The sequence below is a fragment of the Protomyctophum bolini genome, assembly GCF_963924005.1.
Source record: "Protomyctophum bolini genome assembly, chromosome: 8".
NCBI lineage: Eukaryota > Metazoa > Chordata > Actinopteri > Myctophiformes > Myctophidae > Protomyctophum > Protomyctophum bolini.
The window spans coordinates 11,459,250-11,475,629 of NC_137869.1; the positions used below are offsets into that span (position 1 = coordinate 11,459,250).

The window sequence follows — 16,380 nt, forward strand, 5'->3', positions numbered from 1 at the left end:
AGTACATTATGTACCCATTAGATAATGGGTCTGTTAGATTATGCGTGCCAGAATGTGTTGCTGCTGGTGTGTGAGGGTGTGGTTTATTTCAAGCAGACAGAGATGGTCTACTCTATAGAACTATAATTATACTGTCAGTGCATCTCTTCCACCCTGGGGGGGCCTTTCCAACTGGACAAAAAAAGACCTAACATCCATTAACATCTGGCTAGTTTCTTTAGTGGGAAAGGTTACAATCAGCATTAACTCTAGCGTCCATATTCTGGGGAAACATTCAGCAAAAATAGCAGGTCGCATTGTGACGCTTGTGGATCAGCTATTTTCATCGATTTGCCGTTGAGGGAAAAAATAACTGATCAAGTACAGACAGACTTACCGTTGGGCTAATATGATTTGAAAATGTTTTCAAAAAGTATTGCATTCCAATTCAAGTGAAATTTATGTTTAGTTATTGTATATTTATTATTATGGTTAAAACATTGAGAGCTTCTGCTCTGCACTCTGCACTGCAGACATGACAGTGACGCTGTTTTGTGGGGTAGCTGTGGATAGCCTTAAAGCCTGCCATGCACAGCGACCTGTCCGTCCGTCCGTCCGTCCGTCTTTCTTACTGCGATTTTATAGCACATTGTGAAATATTTTGCTGTAAAACTGCATTAGTGCACTACTGGCTACTAGTGTCTGCATCCATTCAGCGACTAGTCGGTCTGTCTGCCTGCCTGCCGCCTGCCTCTCTCAAGCCCAACACACACCGGCTCCGTCCGACGCGGCGCGACGCGTTGCCAGGCGGCGCCGCCTGGAAAATAGAACTGGTTCTATCGGCGCGCCAGGCGACGCGGCGGACGGAGCCGGTGTGCGATAGGTTCATTGAAAATAATGGAGGCGGCTGTTTTGACGCGCGGCGGTCGCAGACGGTGTGTGATGGGCTTCAATTGGAGGGGCTGGGTACCCCAAAATTACAGTGAAATTTAAAGAAAATACCCGAATTGTTTTCCTGAAACGCTAGCAATTACTAGCAATTCATGTTTTCAGTACAAAGAAGGACTTAAGAGAGAAATTAAGTAATTTGAACTTTTTTTATTATCGGAATTGATTGATTGATTGATTGGTTGATTGATTGATTGATTGATTGATTGGTTGATTGATTGGTTGATTGGTTGATTGATTGATTGATTGGTTGATTGCTTGAATGCTTCATTAACAAGTTGCAAACAGTATGATAACACAAACAATAACACAAAAAGGTCTTGATGGCTTGTTTCCATTGTGGTCCTATGGACTATTACAAGACCAAGTGCGCCTTGGGATAAAGCTCCATGATCCAGACTATTAAGCGCTAGATCACAGTCGTACAACAAAGTATAAAAGAGGCTTACGTGTTTAAATACCTGCAAAGTTCCTCTTTTGAACACGCCCATTACAATTACAGTATTATTTGCCAAAATGTGTCTCCTATCTATATTGAAAACAGATTGCATTTCCCTCACAAAGCACTTTGTGTTCTTGGAGTGGCAGAATTCCCTCAGTGTTTTTTGTTTTTGATTTCAAAACCTATATTTGCATAAAACAGCTGGTCTTATGCAACAACCCACTACTGCAAGCTGCCAGTAGAATGCAACCTTGTGTATTAGTAGAATTTAGTGTGGGTCATTTAGAGTCTGCAGTGTGTATGCAGTACATTGTCGTTATTGTGCACGCATTTCTCTGACAACCTTTCTTTCTTTCAATCATTTTATTTTTTCATTTTTGCACAAACCGATACATGACTCACTTATACATACACAGACTAACCGACATACATTAATCATACATACGTCCATACATCATCTTCTTCTACTCCTTATATACTTGTTCATGTAGTCTTAGAAATCTTAAAGCCATTGTTCTTAACATGATTATTTCCTTAATTTGTCAACCCTCTTGATAATATTTCTGCGTATTCTACTCCCATGTATTCCACAACTGGGCCCCAAACCAAGAAGAATCCATCCATGTCTCCTTGGAGAACATGTGTGAGCCGTTCTAGTGGGAGCAGTTGTAGAACATTATGGAGCCAACTCGATACAGATGGAACAACATCCCCTATCCAACATTGTAGTATTGACAACCTAGCACAGTACCATAGTATATTCAGAATTCTCTTGAATCTATTGAATTCAGGTGTCATTGGGTGTAAGCCCAAGATACATTGTAGGGGGTCTAGTTCGATCCTTAGACCTGTTATAGTAGAAATTTCATTCTTCACTTCCTCCCAAAAATTTTGGATTACTGGACAGCGCCACATTAGGTGCACATATGTGCCCACGTTTTCTTTACATTTCAGACATGTACCAGAGCAGTCTTTATCATATTTGCTCCTTTGATATGGAGTAGTTTGTAATTTATGTATGATCTTGAATTGGATTTCCTGAGGTTTATAGTTGCAACATATCTTTTTACTATTTAATATGATTTTTTTCCATTGATGGTCATTAATTGTAATTTGTAAGTCTCGTTCCCACGACTGCCTGCTGATGTTGGTATTAACGTTCTTTATGGAAATCAATTTTTGATATATATAACTTGTTTTTTTCTTCTTCAGCCGGCAGACCTGGAGAATAAGTCTCTCGATCTGCTCTGGTCCATGTCCTTCTTTGTACTGGGGTAAAGAATTTAGGTAACTTCGAATTTGTAAATATCTAAAAAAATGTATCCGGGGTAGCCCATATTGTTCTTGCAGTTGTACAAAAGATTTCAAGGTACCATGTTGGTATAGATCATTTATCACCTGAATTCCTACTGTGTGCCATTCCTTGAACCCAGGGTCATTACAAGAGGGGATAAAATTGGGGTTGTTAACAATCGGTGCATAAAAAGAATATTTCTTTGACATTGAGAATGCCCTCTTTATGTTATTCCATGTATTCAGAGTGTTGTTCACAATAAAATTAGCCCCAATACCTGGTAACAATCTAGTATCTGTTATGAATGGTAGATTTGGTAGCACTATAGAGTTACAACCCTGTGGTACAAGATCCAACCATGTTGAGTTGGGGTCTTGTTCCACCCATTCTGCTAAATTGTTCACTACTGTTGCCCATTGGTAATATTGAAAATTGGGGACTGCTAATCCTCCCTTTTCCACTGGGAGCTGGAGCTTTTCCAATTTCACTCTTGGGCGTTTATTTCTCCAAATAAATGCTGACATGGCTCTGTTTATATCTTTGAAAAGACTGTTGGGTATGACGTTGGGTATCATTTGCATAGGGTATAAAATTCTAGGGAGTATATTCATTTTGATTATGGAGATACGTCCCAGGAAGGATATTGGAAGCTCCATCCATCTGGTTAGGTCCAATTTAATCTGTTTAATAACGGGGGTCAGGTTTGTCTTCACTAAATCCTCCAAGTGGTAAGGGATATATATCCCCAAATATTTGAAGCCTTTATCAGTCAGATTGATCGGAGATACTATATTATTTGGATCTCTTGCTCCCAGTGGTAGGGCTATGGATTTGCTCACATTAATTTTATAACCAGAGAAATTACTGAATTCATTAATTATTTCTAATACAGCTGGGATAGTTCCCTTAGGGTCACTAAGAAAAAGTAATATATCATCTGCATATAGCGAGATGACATGCTCTTTTTTCCCGCTATTGATCCCTTTGACCTGTGGATGCGTTCTAATGGCCTCTGCCAGAGGTTCAATGGCTACAGTAAACAGAAGTGCCGATAATGGACAGCCCTGGCGGCAAGAGCGTTCAAGGGTAAACTGTGGTGATATACAACCATTACTTATAACCATTGCTTGTGGTGAAGTATATAACAGTTTCACCCAATTTATAAATGTATTGCCCATAGAAAAGCGTTCCAGAACCTTGAACATATATCTCCATTCTATTCTATCATATGCTTTCTCCGCGTCCAAGGAGACCACCGCCGAGTCTAATTTTTTATGTTTTGCATACTGAATGACCCCCAATAAACGCCTTATGTTGGTATAAGAGTGACGCCCTTCCACAAATCCTGTCTGTTCAGGTCCTATGATGTGTGGTAGTATAGGGTTTAATCTTTTAGCTATAAGTTTGGCCAGTATTTTGTTGTCCACACATTGTAAACTGATTGGTCTATATGATGAGGGCTCCTCTGGGTTTTTACCCTCCTTTGGAATTAGAGTAATACTGGCCGTCTCTGACAACCTGAAGGGATGTTCTGCGCCTCACAGTACACACTAGGGCTTTAAGCAACTAGTCCACTAGTCAACTAGTAAAACCACTAGTCGACCTCAGATTGCTATGAAAACCTGCAAAACTTGTCAGTCCGTCCATCATGCCACCATACAATATATGGCCGTCAGTCCGTCACGCCTCGTGATCCATATATGGGCGTCTCCATATATGAAGATCACGACACTGACCTCATCAAACCCTGGATAGCCATACATGGAGAAGACTGGATGTTTTTATAAATCATTCCTGTTCAAAATAACAGGTTTAGGTTTGCAGAACACAAATCTGAAGAATTTGTTCAATTCACAGCCAGTCAGCAAGTGGATTCACGAATGTATAGACAATATTTTAGGCTAATAATTTTAGGCTGCCGGACTATGGCAAATAGGCCTCAACATCTAGGCCTATGTGATGTTGTTACCTGACAATTAGTTGACTTTTGGTGAGTACATTTACTTAAGTAGGCTACTGTAGGCATTTGAGTACATTTTCAAGTACATTTTGAATAGAGTATTTCTATATTGCAGTATCGGTTGATATCAGTTGCTAGCGGCATCGGGAATAGAGCGTCGCAGTCCCGCCCCCTCGAGAGACCCGGAAAAGAATTCCCTGTTCATTTTCCTCATAGACTTTTCAAAAAGTATTTATTTAAAGACGTTTACGCCACGGACAAAGCCAACTCTTGTCGTGACAAATCATGACAATAAGCACAATGTTTTGGGCCGAACAAATAATTAGAAAGAAGAAAAAAACGGCAGGTTTTTGTTGTTTTTCTTCTTTGTAATTATTTGTTTGGTCCAAAATATTGTGTTTGTTGTCATGATTTGTCACGACTCGAGTTGGCTTCGTACGACGCTTAAAAGGTCTTTAAATAAATACTTTTAAAAATGTCTATGGGGAAAATGCATTGGGAATTATTTCCTGGGTCGTCATGAAAGGGAGCGGGACTGCGACGCTCTATATCGGGATATCGGTAAAAAAGTCAATATCGGACATGCCTAATTTGTATAGTTATACCATATGTGCACATACATGTATGCATGCATACATGCATGTACTATACTGTATGCGTAGGTATGTGCACATGAACGCATGGACGTGTGCATTTGTTCCATACATACCACTCCCTGTGCAGCGATGAGTGCAGCCAGCGTGCTTCGCCCTGAGGTGCCTGGGGTGCAGAGAGACAGGCGGATCTCCTGTCCTCCCACCAGCGTTCTGTCCATCTCTATGAGCACAGCCTCCACCTGCTCCGCACTCTCATACTCCACCACGCCAAAGCCCCGCACAGGGCTGCCCTCGTCTTGAGCCAGCTAGGACACAAACACGTGCATCAGTTGAAAACATAGCCGTTTACCAACCCTGGTTCTTCCCATTTTAAATAACTTAAAACTCACAACAGAACACAACATATTATATTATTATATTATCATATTATTATATATGGCGTGATGTGATGTGTTGTGAATTATTTCTGTTGACTGATATTGTCCTGTGTGTGTGTGTGTGTGTGTGTGTGTGTGTGTGTGTGTGTGTGTGTGTGTGTGTGATGACAGATAAAACAGCTTGGCTCAGTTCTTTAGTCCAACAGCGACAGGGAAAGCCTCATCTCCACTTGATCAAATGTTACATGCTTCTGTTTTGGAGCTGAACTGATACAAATCCTCGATTCATAGCCACGGCTTTGTGTCGAGGTGTCCACAAACAAAATGCCCTAGGAAATCTAATTCTATACATGGTGCCCCTATTTTGGGCATGTCATTATAGCCAAAGATTATAAATTTGTTTTCTAAAATAACAAAAATAGCTAATCTAATACAAGAATACGAAATTTGACATCAATGGGTCTCATTCCAATGAGCAACAGAAGGCCCTTGGATTTTTCATGGTTTCTATTCAATAGCTTTATTGAGATTCATTGTGGGTATACGTTGTACCTAGTAGCATTTCTGCTGAAGGCAAGTTTCATTGGAGTGTCAACAGTTCTACCAGTGGCTATAGTTAAGATACCGGTAAGCTAAATAATGCATGCAGGTTAATAGCTTTTAGCTAATGGGTAATGGATTGGCAAAATGGGCTACTAGTTTATAGCTAAAAGCTGATGACTTTTGTCTAAAAAAAATACAAAAAAACACCTGCCATACTGGTACTGTATGTGGGCATAATAATGAATGAATTCATTTTAAACACATTAATAAAATAATGCCACTCTGTCAGGGCCTGACAGAGTGGAAGTGATCATCTTTGTGAGGCTATTTTAAGTATCTTGACATGAAATTCTAAGATCTGACACTCTTACCCACATCCACTGAAATAACATGGATCTTGCCTAGTCCAATTAAATTATGTGAATATAGGTTTTCCTATCTGGTACAGTATAACCCAGAGGCTTTGTTGATGTCTATAGCTGAGAATGCAACCCCTGCCCTTTCACGTTCAATCCAAATACAGAATACATAAAAACATTATGCTTTGTTTCTGCTAGTAGCATTAATCATTTCCTTAATTTACTTAATGCATTTCTACTTGCCGGTATGCATTACCTTGTGGCTTGTATATAATCATCAAAGACAAACACATTCAGTAGCAGCATAAGGAGCTCAATCCAACCCCTTCCCTCCTACCACCCACAGCCTCCTACTATCCTCTCGTTCATCTGCTGAGGTTGTTCTCAGCTATCAATGTGGAAGGACGGACGGACGGACAGACAGACGGACAGACAGACAGACAGACGAACGAACGGACGGACGGACAGACAGAGTGGAGCGGTGGGGAGTGTGTGACATGTGGGGAGGGAGAGTGGAAGGAGTGAGCTAAATGGATGGCTGCTGAGAGGAGTGGGTCGATAGGCCTTCATCATGGGCATACATTAAGCAGAATGTATGCAAATAAACAGAACACAACCAATCTACCACTGACAGTAGAATAAACTGAGAGAGAGAGAGAGAGAGAGAGAGAGAGAGAGAGAGAGAGAGAGAGAGAGAGAGAGAGCGAGAGAGCGCGAGAGAGAGAGAGAGAGAGAGAGAGAGAGTAATGGGTGGGGTGATAAAGAGAAGGGAGGAATTGGGGTACACAGTGAAATATTGTAATTTGTAAGAACCATCAGTGAGTGAGCGTGGCGATGCCCTGTACAGAGAGAGGGTGGGACTGTGAGGAAATGAGCCAGGAAGAAACACGCATGACAAAATACAAACACGCTAATCATTATTTCTGAATGTGCATGATAAATGAGACTGCGCTGCAAGTGGGCAGAGACTGGTAACCACACTGCAGTGTAACGAAAATAAATAAATACAAATAAATAAAAAGAGATTAAAACCATCAAAACCCTGTGTGCGTGCGTGATGCACTCGCGCGTGCGTGCGTCCGTGCGTCAAAAAAGTTTGATGAAAGACCCTTTCATCCCTTTCACCCATTTTCTTTCCACTGATACTGTATAAGTCTTTGAAGGGAAATGTCATCCGTTTCACGTCGCTCTGCGCATGCTATTGAAGATAGCCGTTTCAGTCCTACTGACAGAACATGCTATTGAAGATAGCCGTTTCAGTCCTACTGACAGAAGCCACCTTGTGATATTTCCCCGCCTTTTCTTGCTTCCAGAAGCAACACTATAAGCTGTGTTTAATAAAAATGTCTGCGGTAGGAAATACATTTTGCTCTTGAATGGGTGTTCCACCGTGCTATGGTTTATTTATGTGTATTCAATTAAATATACATAAGGCATTTGTTTGTCTTTGTGAAAAATATAACCCTGATAAAAACAGTAGCTGAGTAGTTCAGTGCATGGTATTAAAATGCAATGTTCATTGTTCATTATTGTCATTTGCACATTCAATACAGCTGGTAGCAAGCAAGATTGCAGGAAGTGAAATTCAAATTAACTGAAGTGGTATTGTACTACTACTAGTGTACTTGTGCACTACTAGTGGTACAGTTGTGCACATGACCATCTGTACTACTACAGTTACTACAGACAGCTTGAGGAATTGTAGTAAACTCGATGGTCAGGTTGCGTAGCACTGACCAGAACACGAAAGCACACGAAGCTTGGTCAATCAATTCAGTTTGTGATGCCCACAGTCCAATCTAATCCTGACTTTACAGTATGTTTGTCCACCGTCCACCATCCAACCACATTCCACCCACAAGGATACGGTATATTTGCTGAAAGGCAGAAATCTTCAATCTCCATTTCAACCATTTTAACGTTACTGTTTATTGAATTTTCGTTTTACAAATTCAGAAATAAATTGGCATTCAACCCTAACACTTAAGTGGTTAAATGTCTGAAAATACACATTGAATCCAACATACACTGACGATATTGCTGTCAAACAAGTCTATGAAGCTATCTATTAAATCTATGAGAGAGTGTGTGGGGAGTATCTAAGCCCCTTGACATGGCAGGCTCAGCTTTGAGAGACAGCTCATACAAATTCATACATTCATAAAAATTCATACATACATAAAATTCGCAGGCATGCACGCACGCACGAGCACACACACACACACACACACACACACACACACACACACACACACACACACACACACACACACACACACACACACACACACACACACACACACACATAAATATCTATATGCACCATATACTGTACTACAAAGGCAAACTCCTGTTGGAAGCACCCACACACAACAACAGTTGCAAATTCCACCTGCAAATTGTTGTCATAATCGCCTGAGAACCAAACCAATCAAGTCTCCATTCAGTCATCCAGGCATCGTAGCCACAGAGATACAAACAACCTCACCGTAACCCTTGGTAAGAAATGTGCTTATGATTCACGGCAATGGGAGGCAAACAAGGGGGGAGAGTGAGTAAACAACCACCAGGCAGTACAGTAATTACAACACAAACACAAGTCTAGTGAATAATGTCTCAATGTCTCAACAATAATGTCTCAGTATTGAGTTGATTCAGTTGCTGAGCTGAGATGATGGATATATGGATGATATGATATGATACTTTAACTTTATTGTCAACTCACACCCAAATTAGAGCTGGCATACTTGGTCTGCATATTGAGACAGGTAGATATGTAGGCACGGTGGAGGAGGATAGACTATGTAGTCTGTGTGATCTAAAGCAAATCGAAAATGAAATGCATTTTGTTTTTTATTGTCCATTCTACAACTCCATTAGGGAGATACTATTTAATAAGATAGACCCAAACCATGAATTTGTATGGTTGGAGGACTTCATTTCTTGAAAAGGCCTGGTCAATGAGGAGGAGGGCCATTTACATGTAAAATGGCCTTGTTATGTTTATTTTAGTTTTGTTTTCTTTTTTGTTCGTACAATGTACAAATATGTATGAACAGGAAGAACTGTAGTGTCAGTTGTATTCTGTGTACTCTGTGAAATGTGTCATAAATCCCATATGGGATGGGCCAAAGTGGCATGACACGAAAATAAATATTTCATTCATTCATTCACACTGAATTTTGGCTTGCGACCCAGCAAAAAAGACATACCGGTATACGCCATTGCTTCATCAGGTCAAATCTTATCATTCACTTCATTTTTCAAGTCTCAACTGAAATTGGATCTAAAATCAGTTAAATGCTAGTAAATCAAGAGTCACAACAGAGGAGTCCTAGTCCAAGTCATTCAACCTTTTTTCTTTTGTATTTTAATGATTAGTCAACACTAGTTTTATTTCTAAGTCTACTTACAGGACATTAACATCACATTTGAGTTCCTTCAGATTTCTCTATATAATTGTCTCAGCTGTTGGTGCGCAAATGCGCCTTGCATGCCTTTGATCTACATGCAGAAAACATTTGGACGACGTATGCGCACTGGCGCACCGGTTGTGTGCCCCCCTGATTATTAATAACATCTAAACATGTAGCATGTAAACACAACATGAACATAGTACTCTTATTATGCATATCGCATTCTCGCCAAGAAATATTTTCGAGTTAAAAAAGGAAAAAACTCAAGTGCCAACCCTAAGGAGCGAAGTTTCGAACCCCGAATGTTCGGGGACAGCCTTAGTGTGTGTGTGTGTGCGTGTGCGTGTGTGTGCGCGTGTGCGTGTGCGTGTGCGTGTGTGTGTGTGTGTGTGTGTGTGTGTGTGTGCATGTGTGCGTGCTTGCATTCGTGCTTGCGTGCGTGCGTGTGTGCGCATGCGCATGTGAGGGAGAGTGACAGCTCCTGACCTATATGCTTGATGCCCATGCGAGCAGAGACTGAATCACAGTGGCACACACAAACCCACTGAAACCCTGTGTGTGTGTGTGTGTGTGTGTGTGTGTGTGTGTGTGTGTGTGTGTGTGTGTGTGTGTGTGTGTGTGTGTGTGTGTGTTGATGCAGCATCATTGGCCTGAACAGAGTGCTGAGGTCATGACTGTTACAATACTGTATGTCACAACTGTCTACAGAGGGAAAGTCCTGACAGTGAGATCCATACTAGAGTAGAGTACACTTGTCAGTGGATAGCATAAGACTGTGTGATAGAGAGGGATGACAGAGAGGGAGATAGAGAGAGAGAGAGAGAGAGGGAGAGAGAGAGAGAGAGAGAGAGAGAGAGGAGAGTGAAACAATGAAGGAGAAAAACAAGTTTAGGCAAAAACAAATCTTAAGAGAATATGTCAAGTATCATGGTTGTCGAGTGTTTTCAAGCCTGATTTATACTTGTTTGTGGTTCAGAAATAGATGATCTACTAGCTCATAATGAGTCACAGTGTGATTAGTTTGTGAGCTTGTAAATCTGGTGCGCGACACAGGTACCAAGTATATATTAGGGTTTATATTGAATGGAAATTAATTTAATTTGAATGTTACTAAACACTGCGGAACATGAATGAGCTGTGTGCACAACAAAGAATGGCCTTACAAGTCCTCTTCATAGAATAAGACTTAGAAATTCAGATTTGATGCTCAGTGAAGGAAGCCTAGAATTGTGTCAACCATATGTCTTACAATAAACCTTATGCTTTCAAAGTCTTTAATCAGCTGTACACAGACATGGAAGCAAAAATAAATAAATAGATTTCTCACAACTGAAATTATTTTTCAGGCCAAGTCCCAATTCATTTGCGATTTGTGAAGCGTTGTGAAAAGGGCGCCCACACTAGCACTCTGTTTTCCTAAATTACTAGCACAATAGAATATGAAAAATCAGTATAATCATTCTAAACATCATGTTCCTTTAACCATTGCTTTTATGAAATATATGAGACCATTTGAGTTTTATGAAAGATGTTATTGTACATGAATTCTATTTCTGATTTGACCAATTCAAATACTCTTAAAATTAATTTATCTAGGCCTAGGCCTAGGGCTTGACTTAACTAGCCTAGATTGGCCATACTAATATCACACACACTGTGTGGGATATGTCGAAGGCAATTTATTTTTTGCGACTGGCAGATTCACTGCGAGGCTATGACTGCCATGGTGTACTGTAGCAGTGTTAACCACTTAGACACCTTTAAAAACAAGACCTGAGTTGCACTGTACTTGTACTGAAAATTGTTGCAGAGGGAGAAAAGCAGGGGCATAATATAGACCCCTGGGGACCTGAGTCCCTATTCATTACAATGGAGGGGGTGGAACGGAGCGGAGCGCTTCCTGCTCCGCTCTGTTGTTGTGATCGTCACTTTGGAATATTTTTCAACATTACAACAATCGATTATACCGTTTTAAAGTGGATTTTCATGACAAGCAACTCAGCGGTTGGTGCAGTGGCTGTTCAAAGGTAACTTTAAACTTAGGCAGTCTAGCCTAAAAGACGGCCGTAAATGGTCCGCAGTTAACCTGTTAACAAAACATAATAATATATAATAGGGTTTAAGTGGTAAAATATAGGATTCTTGTTTTTTTCTTTACACAAAATGTTTGTACCAGTGAGAAAAGTGTGCTTGCTAGAATCTGGTTTCCCGCTACACCGACAAAATACATGGACATGAAGATGCTGTACAAGGACCTTCGTCTCTTTTGAGGCAGACACTAAGCCTTTGATCTAATGTGGCTGGCATTCTCTCCCTCATTTCACCTTCCTTCATTCATCGGTCTGTCTCTCCCTACAACTTTCCATCTATCCCAAGTTCCCAACACAGTTCCAAAGTATTCCATCAGTCACTGTGCTATCATTCTAGACTGTACTTAGCTAACGTACTTGTGTTATTACCGGCTGTCACTATTGTACTTTTGGTTGTGAACATCTCACACCATAAAGAATGTAATTTAACCGCACACTGGATCATGCTCCAAAGCTTTAAAAGCTTTCTTTAGGTTCCTTACACCATCGGCTGTTCATCAGACACTGAAGTACACACACATGCACCTAGATACCATACATGTTGTGCCGAGTCAGCTGACCAGTGACACAGCTGGCACCATCAATAACACCATCAATCCTCAATCATCAAATATGCAGCATAATGCCCATCATGACATTGATAGAATAGAACTTCCAATTATGACATTAATCACCTAACATTCTCACTCCATCCCTTTGTTGTATCACTTCATCTCTCCATCCCCCGCTCAATTCCACTATTAGGGCTGACATTCTCTCCATCCATCCATCCATCCCCAATAGATCTGACATTTGAAAAACTCTCCTCCTCTTATCATCCACTTCCTACATGTAGGTTTCTCACCCACCCCATTACAGCTGACATTCGTCATGGTCAGCTCCGCCTCCATGCACCTCTCATGGGCTGACTCACACTTAAACACTGCCGGGGAAGGGCCCTTCACGGAAGCACTGTGAAATCTTCAATGTAAATTCAACCCTGAGATTGTACCAATTGGTCATTTTTTACAGTCAAGAGATAAATGAACACAGAGGATTGGACCGTGCTGTAATTCTATGGCATGGTGAGGGGGGTGCTCGGGGGTGCAGGTTAAGTGCACTGTGCAGGCGATGAGTGTGGCACGTGGCCAGTGTTCAGTGGCCTCCGCGGAGGTAATAGATTGACGGTACATCAGCAGGATTTATTAAAGTGCCCTTCAGATCCATCAGGAGTGAGTATGACGCACAATGCAAAATCTCAGACCACCTTCTATATAGGTTTTACCTGGTGGAATAGTATGTTATCTCAACCGGGCAACTAATTTGTGTTATTTGTTCGATCGAAATAAGAAATTAAATGTAACCGAAAGAAGAACATTAAAAGCAGTTATAGTGTACAAACATTAAAAGCAGTCATACTGTAGTGGAGTAACCCGTGAAGCTGCGTTCACAACTTCACACTGGCAGATGCAGATATGAAGCTACACAGCGTATACATACGTAGCTTTGTATCTTTGTATAGAAGTTGAAAATAGCTCAACGTTTCTGTAGCTTTGTAGCTGTTGTAGCTTTTGCAGCAGCTACAAACATTGCATGTATCTGTGTAGCTTCATGTCGCTGGCTTCCATTGAAAATGAATGGTAGACTGTATCTTTGTATCTGCCCGTGTGAACGTAGCATTAGCTGAATGGTTAGAGCGCAGAGCACACGGTGACTCGGTGAGTCCCCGGTTTGATTCCCAGCTGGAAGAGTATCAAATGAAGTCTCAGAACCCATACGGCTCAATGCCATATTTTTTATTGTATTTATCATTTTGTTACTGATGTTGAATTATGATTGATTGTGTGGGTTTATCAGTTTTGGTGCTATCTATATACATAGCTAAAGTTGTGCGTAAACACGGATAAGGGACCCAAAGTCAACAGCTACGTCATGCCAAACCCGCCCTCACCACTGCACCGCCGTCCTACCCACTGCACCGCCGTCCTACCCACTGCACCGCCGTCCTACCCACTGCACTCACACGGCAGTGACGTCACCGACTTACCCCCCGCTTCGTTCCAGATCTATCTCCTCATGTCGCGCTGATCGCCGAGCCTCAACACCACCCGCGGAACAATGGTCATCTACGATGTGTAGCCATCCGTTACTACATGTGATGGCCACAATACTGGGTTTAAAAACACAGCTGAAATGGCTGGCCAGCCAGCCACACACACACACCACCTCTCATCGCCTCAAAACTCGCAGTTGGCTGCCAAGTTCTTCCACGCATCATTTATTTACCAGTCCGACCACGGACTCATGCGCGCGTGCGTGTGTAGTTTGATTTCAGCATAACTAATCTTAATAATACAAAACAAGTTAACAACACATAATAATAATAATAACCCATCCGTTACTACATGTGCAGGGCACAATACTGAATTTAAAAACACAGCTGAAACATGAAGTGGAGTCTGTCAACTCCCGCAATTTCCTTCTTCCCATATTGCGCTGCAACGTAACTCTACCGAAATTCTAGTATGTTACGAACCAATTCATGTGTATAGTCACGCACGCATGCGTACGTGCATGTACACACGCACGCACGCACGCACGCACGCACGCACGCACTCACTCACTCACTCACTCACTCACTCACTCACTCACTCACTCACTCACTCACTCACTCACACACTCACACACTCACACACTCACACACACACACACACACACACACACACACACACACACACACACACACACACACGCTCACGAAATGCTGAACCATAGGTCAACGCCTGCTGGCTCTGCAACAGTGTTGCAACATGAGCTAAGCGCCCACAAAGCATCAAGGGACCCAGATGATGTACGTGTATTGATTTCTGTGTGGGAGCAGGCCAGAGGGGTGGAGCTAAAATTGGAGTATACAGTAGATGGCAGATGCGAGTGAGTGATGCCCAAATGGACATGCGGGGGAGGATGAATATAATGGATTAAGGTGCAATATATATAGCCAGAACCGACTGTGACAGATCAAATGAAATAAAAATATAAATTAGAAAATTAAATAAAGAAAACATATGTCCCTGAATATATTTCTGTGAAAAAAGCATGGTTGTACTGTATGGGAAACGTGGGACAATTGTGGGCAATTAATTAGAGTGGTCCTCATTCACAACGAAAATGTACGCCCAGGTGTAAAGGAGATGCGTAATGATATCCTATTTATCCGTCCGATCAAGCTGCGGCAATTTCCCGTGTTATTCAACAACGGTAATGTAATCACTTCATTTGTGCGGATCGCCCGGTGTACCCTTTCCGCCTCTTTCCCAAGCGATTCGCCTGGTGTCGCCTGGTTTGATGGAACATCCACGCCCATTCCACACCATATAAGGAAATATCTAAATACGTCATCATAGCCTGCACAGATCAAGTTATACAACCGCGATGAGCTTGTAGAGCAGTTAATTTAGACAGGCGGGTCTCTGCACGGACAGATCTTCAAGCAAACAGCGCGAGTTATATGTATATAATTATAAACGAAACTTGCCAACCAAATGCTATATTAAAATATTTCATATGGAATTTTCTATAGTGGTCTGACCAGCTGACCAATGCTACAAATTCAACAATCAGTGTCTGTCTGACTCAACCAGTCTGGCCCTGCTTGGTGCAGCGAAAAATAGAGCAGAACAGTGCAGTGTGTGTGTGTGTGTGTGTGTGTGTGTGTGTGTGTGTGTGTGTGTGTGTGTGTGTGTGTGTGTGTGTGTGCGCGCGTGTGTGTGTGTGTGTGTGTGTGTGTGTGTGTGTGTGTGTGCGTGTGTGTGTGCGTGCGTGCGTGCGTGTGTGAGTGTAAACACAGTCACACCGGGCATACAGCCAGTGGAACTGCTCAGCCTGTTATTCCTAAACGTAACCTCAGTAAATCTATCCCTAACCATAAACTTTTTTCTAACCTTATTCTCAGTAAAACAAATACAAGAATACAAAAACTGCCCCACCGAATGGTTGGCGTGAGGTCAGCGTAAAAAAACCCGAGTGCGAGCGTGTTTTAAGGTGAGCATTCCGGATACCTGTGTGCGTCTGCACGCACGCACGCACGCACGCACGCACGCACGCACGCACGCACGCACGCACGCACGCACACACACACACACACACACACACACACACACACACACACTAACATAATGCACAAATCCTCACCTGGCAGAAGACAGGCTTGTATGTGTCAGAGAAGAGCTGGGTCAGTTCTTCAGAATCAAAGAGTTCCAGAGGCAGCCTGTCCACACACACACACCTAGAATGAAGATGCTGCTCCTGGGTCAGCTGGTTCACGTCCATCCACTGCACCATCAGTGACCTCTCGCCCTGTGGGACACCATTACATACATATGTTTCCTTTATGGGGT

At 41.9% G+C, this 16,380-nt stretch overlaps 1 protein-coding gene across 1 annotated transcript in view; it reads right to left on the reverse strand.

The window, feature by feature from the left end:
* The window catches only part of raver2 (ribonucleoprotein, PTB-binding 2), a 114,942-nt gene that overhangs the window by 65,670 nt on the left and 32,892 nt on the right, over nucleotides 1-16,380 (reverse strand). The window contains exons 5-6 of the mRNA XM_080770177.1: nucleotides 16,175-16,339; nucleotides 5,333-5,524 (exon numbers count right to left, since the gene is read on the reverse strand). Coding sequence (XP_080626303.1) covers nucleotides 5,333-5,524; nucleotides 16,175-16,339 — 357 coding nt within the window. The remainder of the gene's footprint in view (nucleotides 1-5,332; nucleotides 5,525-16,174; nucleotides 16,340-16,380) is intronic.